General features: G+C 40.1%; 1 protein-coding gene across 1 annotated transcript in view; it reads right to left on the reverse strand.

Annotated features, from left to right (window-relative positions):
- Positions 1-206: 206 nt before the first annotated feature.
- The window catches only part of LOC143038253 (uncharacterized), a 91,697-nt gene continuing 83,086 nt past the window's right edge, over positions 207-8,817 (reverse strand). The window contains exons 5-9 of the mRNA XM_076207267.1: positions 7,730-7,942; positions 5,563-5,775; positions 3,962-4,129; positions 3,093-3,293; positions 207-2,720 (exon numbers count right to left, since the gene is read on the reverse strand). Of these exons, the coding sequence (XP_076063382.1) occupies positions 2,430-2,720; positions 3,093-3,293; positions 3,962-4,129; positions 5,563-5,775; positions 7,730-7,942 (1,086 nt within the window). The 3' untranslated portion in view covers positions 207-2,429. The remainder of the gene's footprint in view (positions 2,721-3,092; positions 3,294-3,961; positions 4,130-5,562; positions 5,776-7,729; positions 7,943-8,817) is intronic.

Here is an 8,817-nt window from a genome sequence, read left to right on the forward strand (position 1 = left end):
TGAGTTAATTGTACACAATAAGATCTACGAGGTTTTATGAATTATGCATTGACTATTGATCAGATGATGTGATCTTATGATTATAATTTCTCCATTTTGTTTGGATGAAGTTTAAAAAATTTTGATTACTGTTGCATCACGTGTGTGGTCTTCCGTACATTGATCCTAAGTCATCAAAACAGTGAAATGCTTCACCTGGTCCGGCCGATCCTTGACCTGCACCTGAGGCTTCACTACACCCTCCGTTAGGAGAGCATAACTCATAAAAGAACATCAAAAAAAGGAAAAAAAATGGCACATAAATAACAAATATTTCTTACAGACTAGGAGTACTACAACACAGTTATTCTCGTTGTTATTAGCAGAATCATTCGTGTGCGCCAACTAGAAGCGTTGTGATTTAGTGGAGTGTTCTTGTAAGAGAACCCCGGGACGGAATTGGAACGAAGCGGGACATTCGACTCGCTATAGTTCCGGCCACGTGATCTGGTACCACAAAGAGGAACTCTTGGAGCTCCTTTGGAGATACTCAGACGTCTCCGGGCCGAGAAAGTAGACAAGGCCTTCACCGGCACCCAATTAATCTTCGCAATGGTGACGCTTTAAACAGATTTTATCCTGAATAGACAATTTGATTCTGGTAAAGGACAGACCCGGGACAAAATGGGACCTCCGTAGATAGAGAGATCGTTTCGAACCGAACCGACCCCACTCGATGAATAAGACCGTCTATCTGTAACCAGAATGAAATATGCGAAAGGCATCATCTTAGCGACGGAATTAAAGATTTCTTATCTTAAAAAAATGCCCATATCGAACACGTAACATAAACGGACAGAACTCTGCATGTATTCATGTTCAACTTGGAAAAGAACAACGGGTTAATAAATAACAATAAATACGAAATAAATAATGCGGCATTAGAATAACGTTATCATATAATGCAATGATCGGAGAGACCGTCAGAGATCTTCGGTGACACCCGAGAAACCTCGAATTGGCAACGAGTTCGACTTGGTGGAACTCCTGCCGGAAAGATCAGCGACCTCGAGAGGGGTCCTTAGACAGCGAAGGTCAGCTACGGGGGCCTGTAAGGACCCCAAGGGTCCAGCCCCACTAGAAAATGCCCACACTAAACAGCGTGACTCTCACACGCGGATATCGTTGATCCAACCTGGTAAAGAAATGCCCTTTCTAGTCTTTGAAAGATTACATTGTCCCGCATCTGGAGCTGGTCAGTCAGAACCACTACTGGCGAGGAAGCACAACGCACTGGCTCCAGAGGAGAAGAATTCTAAAATAAAGTATCATTTGTATGGGACGAATCCGGGTCAGAGTCTGGGCTGCTGCTGACGTCGCAAAACCTTTAGGTCCCGGAACTAAGGCCCCATCGCGTAGCCGTTGACTGGACTTTCAACAAAGGCCAAGTGCTTCTGGAAGGCCTTTGTTGCGGAAGAACAAGAAAAACTTCGACGAGAGGAGGAACCCCGGCTTGCGAGGCGCCTTAGGACCTCTTCTCACCAAAGCCTAAACCAGAGGCAAATTGTCCGAGGAGAGACGATAGGCATCTCCACGGTGAGTGCTACGGTTTTCTTTGATTAACTCATACCCGCGACAAGTCTCGCTACTTCTATAAGGACAGGAAAGTTATCATCCCCCTGAGGTCTGTAAAACACAACTTAGACATCATCACAATGTTTATCAAGATCCCTATTAACATCTTTATTCCTTTGATCGGACAATTTGCGTCAGAATCTGCCGGATTCCGAGCCTTAGTGGGAAGACGTCCTAAGAGAAGCGAACCACAACGAAAGGGTGGAAGCTTTTGTGATTCACACTTCAGCCAATGGACGGAAACCTTAAGAACCCAACTCTGATAAGTGGGCGGGGACCGGCGTTTCCGGAACTTCCAGCTCCCACATCAGGTGGTTGGAAGACCATCAGGAAGACATGGCCGAGAATAAATTGATTGAAGAAGTCTTGGACTCAGATGAACCACAGCGCCCCTTTCGAGGAAGAGTGGTGTATAAAACCTAAAGCCGAGTTGATTTGTCATCGTCAGTTACAAGACCTCCCGTGAGGCACTGGAGAGAAGCACCCCACGTCTTGTGTGATCAGTTAAATAGAATAATCTTGGACCGACTTTGGGCCAGACGCCAACTCGTGATCCCTCCTGCCTAGAAGTTGAGTAACCATTAATCTGTGGCACCGACCCAAAGAGGAGGTGAGAAGGTATTTGTACAGGGAAGGCACACATGTACTAAGTTCTGAAGAACAGAGACCTTGAAAACGGAGGGAAAAGCGACATCAGGTAGTGCCAGTCAGAGCCAAGGATCGACCCAAGGGGATCCCGGCAATGGCGCTGAGGACCCAGAAGATATAAGCACCAATTTGCGACACCGAACTTCAGAGGACTTTAGGACTGAGATCTACGAGTGATGACCCATGTAGGAAGGGGACAGGACGGAAGCGTTAGTGTACATGAGGTCGCTAGGAAGTCGGGGGTCGATCTCCTTCGAGGCTCTCTTCTTGTGCCACAGGTAGCTCCAGGCCAGCAGGAGGATCAGCTGCGTCATGATGAAGATGGCACAGGTGATGACGATCCCGAGGAAGGATGTGCACTCCGAAGAGCTCGCCACGTCTCGTTCGATCTCCTCAGACTGACTTCTCGCGAACTTGAAGTTGTCGGTCATGTGGAGCTCCCCGACGACCAAGATATCCTCATCCACCTGTAAGGGGAAACATATCACAAGTAGTACTTCTTCCAAAATTGAAGTTCGAACGATTTTCCTTGCATTACAGAGATATTGGTTGCAATTCTTTGTATTTCTTCCTTAATCCATCCTCTCCTATTCCTTCTCCTCTCCTTTTTCCTCCTCTTATTCTTTATTTTACTCTTCATCCCATCAACCCTCTCCTCCTCTTTCCCCTCCTCCTCCTTTTTCTCAGCGTCTCACCCTCCACCTTTCCGTCCTCATCTTTCTGATCTAGCTTCTTCCACCCTCCTTTCTCTCATTTTTCCTCTTCCTCTAACTTTCCCCTTTCCTCTTCACCCTACCACCTCTTCCCTTCACAACCTCCTCCTCCTTCACTCTTCCACTTACCTCTCTCCTCTTCCTTCTGCCGTAGGACGTGTCGGTCCTGAGGGCGCCATCGAAGCCCGTGTACTGACAGTTCACAGGTTCGCAGCGGGGCATGCAGGGAGTAATAAGAGCCTGGAACTGGACCACTTCGGCGGACGGGAACTTGAAAGCATGGAAAGGCGCGTGCAGGACCTGCCCGGAGTTGTCCACCTGTAGAAGAGGTCGGCGAAGTCAGTGTTAAGCACTTTTAAGGCTTTATCACACTGGGCTATTTTCCATCAGACTATTGGAGTAGATTTGCATCCCGTAGCTTTTGGGAAGGAATATGTTATGCTGGAGAAAAAAAAATCCTCCAGTACATCATATGATTTTTTTTTTTTTTTTTTTTTTTTTTTTTTTTTTTGAGAAAATAAAATATTTTTCCATAGTGACATTATGGTGGAACAAGTTCTGGTGGTGGTCAATACCACAAATTAATTGGAGTTTGGAGGAAAGCTAGCCCAGTGTGATAACCCCTTTACTATGTGAGACAGTTTGCATTACAGCCTGGTACACTGTCCTGTGGACAATTCCCCACCTTGATGATGAACCGTAGAGGGAAATTGCTGGTATTTTGTTGCGATAACTAGTGTTTCTATCCTTACGAACTGTATTATGTTGAAGAAATTGAGTCATAGAGGTGGTCAAGCCTTATTTACACGGGGCAAGTTGAGAGGCAAGTCAATCATGCAAGAAAGAGAGAGGCACAGAAAGAGAGAGGTACAGAAAGAAAGAAAAGTAGAAAGACAGAAAGAAAGGAAGATGGAAAGAATGAGAGAAAAAGATAGGAAGAAAAGAAGATAGTAAGAAAGCGAGAGAAATTCCAGACTCCAACTTACCGGGAAAGGGCTCTGCATGATGGCTTGGTCAGTAGGGCAACCATAAGAATCGATCAGGAGGATCTCTGATTGGTCCTTGCCGTCCATGGCCACCAGCTCCCTGACGAAGATCTGGTAGGGGCTGATGGGGTCCGTGATCTCGAAGCGAAGGGCAAGACTGTCACCAACCTGCGACAGGAAGAGAAATAACTTGATGTACACTCCTGCTGGGGGGGGGGGGAGGTTCTCATCTCTTTTTGTGTCGTGGACGATTCTTGATCTCTCTCGTACTAGTACTACTACTACTACTTTTATTATTATTATTATTATCATTATTATTATTATTATTATTATTATTATTATTATTATTATCATTATCATTATTATTATTATCATTATTATTATTATTATTATTATTATTATTATTATTATTATTATTATTATTATTATTATCATTATTATTATTATTATCATTATTATTATTATTATTATTATTATTACTATTATTATACTATCATTATTCTTATTATTACTATTATCATTATTAATATTATTATTATTATTATTATCATTATTATTATTATTATTATTATTATTATTATTATCATTATTATTATTATTATTATCATTATTATTATTATTATCATTATTATCATTATTATTATTATTATCATCATTATTATTATTTTCGTTATTATTATTATTATTATTAGTATTAGTATTAGTATTATCATTATCATTATTATTATTATAATTATGATCATCATTATTATTATTATTTTATTATATGTATTTTTTTCTTTATGAAAAAGACCTACATCCTTGAGGAACTGAGTGATAAAAACAGATAGGATGAGTCTTCCATAGAAACAAGAATTCATTGTCCCCGCTCCCACCAATGTCTGTGGATGACAATTATATTTCTATTGCTTTATATTTAATAGATTCTTTCAATTATCCGACTTTCTACTACAGTCTGTTCAAAATTCAGGTTCTATACAACATCAATACGACTAATTCAATGACTATATATATATATATATATATATATATATATATATATATATATATATATATATGTATATATACATATATGTATATGTATATATATGTATATATATATATATATATATATATATATATACATATATATATATATATTAGTCTCATTTAGTGATGCATATATTCATGAATTCATTTATCATCTTATCTACTTATTCATTTAGTTAACTATTTGTTTATTTGTATTTTTTATCATTTGTTACTTATTCATATATTGTTTATTATTTATTTATCTTTGTGTATACTATTTATTTGTTTATTTATTTATTCATTCATGTATTCACCTGTTTACTTATTTTTTATATATTTATTTATTCTTTTATGTATATATATTTATATATATATATATATATATACATATAGATAGATAGAGAGATATATATATGTATATATATATATATATATATATATATATACACACATCTATACATATATATATATATATATATATATATATATATATATATTCACCTTTTATTTATTTATTTATTTATCTATTTATTTGTCTATTCATTCTTACCACTTTAAAACGTGTAAATAATCCTTAAGGACCTACTCACCACAGCATAGTGGATCTCACCGCCGTTAACGTCTGTGACTTCCATGGTGACATTGGGTGACGCCACGATCGTCTCCTCCGTGTGGATAGCTTCGATGTTTTCCCTGACTTCGAGTATGTTGGGTATCGCGTTCGTGACTGTCTGGTTCCCGAGCTCGTACTTGCAATGGAGCGAGAGTCCGACGTCAGCGGAGGTTACGATAGTGTCATGGTGCTGATGGGAGAAAGGAAGAGATGAGAGGCCGGGCCGCGTGGAGACACAACAATATATATATATATATATATATATATATATATATATATATATATATATATATATATATATATATATATGTATGTATGTATATATAAATCTTACTGAAGAGGGCTGTAGTTGGCAGCCGAAATGTAGAAATCACCTTTCTCACAAGTTTTTCTTTCACTCCGACAGAGGGTTTTCTGTATGATTTACAAATGTGGTATTACATTTCTATCTAGTGAAAGTATATACATATATATATATATATATATATATATATATATATATATATATATATATATATATATATACAAATATTTTTCAACCATTTAACTTTTCACTTTCATTCCATGTCATCACGATCGAGACTGACAATGCGCTCGACGGAGACATATACGGAAACTGATACGTAGTGAGGCCAAGGACTCGAACTCAGCTCAGACGTACCAAATGAACAGTGACTCTAACCACTGCGCCATCAAGAGAGAGATCTCTTGATGGCGCAGTGGCTGGAGTCACTGTTCACTTGGTACGTCTGAGCTGAGTTCGAGTCCTTGGCTTCACTACATATCAGTTTCCGCATATGTCTTCGTCGATCGCATTGTCAGTCTCGATCGTGATGACATGGAATTAAAGTGAAAAGTTATGTGGTTGAAAAAGATTGATATCTGCACTAGGAACCATTCAGTGCGTGTATATATATATATAAATATATATATATATATATATATATATATACACATATATATATATGTGTGTGTGTGTGTGTGTGTGTGTGTGTGTGTGTGTGTGTGTGTGTGTGTGTGTGTGTGTGTGTGTGTTTATTACCCTGATGATTTTTTATCACCTAGTGTTTTTGCCCTGTTTTGTCAGTCGTATTTTTTTTTATTGATGTTGCATACATGTGTAAAAATGCACTAACACACACACACACACACACACACACACACACACACTATTGGTTGTTAGATGTTTTTGAATGCAACGAAAATTAAAATTGATAACAAGTATACTATTTACATTTTCTTCTCGATGTATTCTCGTGATCTTGTTATTTGTCTCGCTCCTTTAGAAAACCCTCCAATTGTTTCGTTGTGTGACACTTTGCAATGCAAAACCCTGACACACGTTCTCTCCACGGGTCTCACTAAGAGGCCAAAGGGGTAACAATGAAATAGAAGATGTGTAGGAACCTACCCCCAGGAGACTTTGAGTAACTGCGGCCGAAGCCATCACTTTTGCCCCAACGCGCTTGAATATTTGACGCACGTATCACACAGTCACTGTTGGGAATCAAAGAGGAGTGTGGGATTCGAACACACAACTAAGTGAATGCGAGGCTGGTGCTCTTCCGATGACGTCAACGGTGAAGGATAGTTTGAATAGTCAAGTGGAATGAATAGTGTAAAAGAGACGCGATTACAGTCCCAGGGGTAGCAGATCGCCTCAGGGCAACTCCGTGGGATGCTTCAACTCACAACATGTGCCAGTACTTCAGATTCCGTCATTTTGTGTCAAATTTTGAGATCGTAATAGTTTTGGGTTCGATTCCAGTATCACGCAAATACATTTTTCGCTTTTTTTTTTTTTCCTGTGGAATAGCTGCGTTAGGTTAAGTTAGGGCAGGTTAGGACCTATCGGACATCGTAAAATTCATGCTAAATATCCGTGCTTGCGTGAATCTGGAATTTTACCGATGGACCTTTTACCACTGAGAAGAGCTTGGAGGGCATTTGTTTGGATATTAAGGTAGGGAGACACATCCAAATTTTAGAACTGGATGTCGCCCAAGCTTATGTTCATCTCAACAGTTACCGGAATTTTGGTTACTATGAACATGAACTTAAAGAGAGAGAGAGAGAGAGAGAGAGAGAGAGATTATAGCCCGCCACCCTCTTCGTCTTCCCCTTCAAGGGTCACCCCCTCTCACCTGGATGACGACGTTCACGGAGTACTGCCCGGCATCCTCCCGCTTGACACTGCAATCGATGCTGTTGTAGGGGAAGACGATCTCGAAGGAGTCTGAGGTCTTGACGTCGGTGACGCAGCTCCTTGGGCGCTCCTTCGAGTAGACGCGCCCGTTGAAGAGCGAGGAGGTCTGGATCTGCGCGCGCATCTCATGCGCCAAACAGTCAACCGTCACCTGCAGAAGGAGGAGGAAATGTTACTTGAGCACCTGAAGGAGGAGGAAACGTTACTTGAGCACCTGAAGGAGGAGGAAACGTTACTTGAACACCTGAAGGAGAAAGCAACGTTACTTGAACACTTGAAGGAGGAGGAAACGTTACTTGAACACTTGAAGGAGAAAGAAACGTTACTTGAACACCTGAAGGAGGAGGAAACGTTACTTGAACACCTGAAGGAGGAGGAAACGTTACTTGAGCACCTGAAGGAGGAGGAAACGTTACTTGAGCACCTGAAGGAGGAGGAAACGTTACTTGAGCACCTGAAGGAGGCGGAAACGTTACTTGAGCGCCTGAAGGAGGCAGAAACGCTACTTCAGCACCTGGAGGAGGAGGAAACGTTACTTGAGAATCTGAAGGAGCAGAAACGTTACTTGAGCACCTGAAGGAGCCAAGAATTACTTGAGCACCAACGTTACCGTGGGTATAAGTATTTCTTCTGCAGTAATCAGCGCTTCTATCCTTAGGGAGAGTATATAACGAAGAGCCGGAATTACACAGGTGACTCAAGAGAAGTGCTTCAAGGGGACAGAGTAACATGTATATATATATATATATATATATATATATATATATATATATATGTATACATATATATACAGTATATATATGTACAACACTGAATGGGTCCCAGTGATTAGAGATACATTTTAACAACCACAATGCACTTTAATTCTAAGCCATCAAAGGCCAGCATGCTGAAATTGAAATGTGGTACTGCCCAGGACTCGAACCCGGCATCCTCATGACAAGTTGGTAAGTCACTGCCGCACTTGTCATGAAGATGCCGGGTTCGAGTCCTGGGCAGTACCATATTTCAATTTCAGCATGCTGG

This window comes from Oratosquilla oratoria, chromosome 24 (genome assembly GCF_046742065.1).
Source record: "Oratosquilla oratoria isolate Oo_2021 chromosome 24, ASM4674206v1, whole genome shotgun sequence".
NCBI classification, from domain to species: Eukaryota; Metazoa; Arthropoda; class Malacostraca; order Stomatopoda; family Squillidae; genus Oratosquilla; species Oratosquilla oratoria.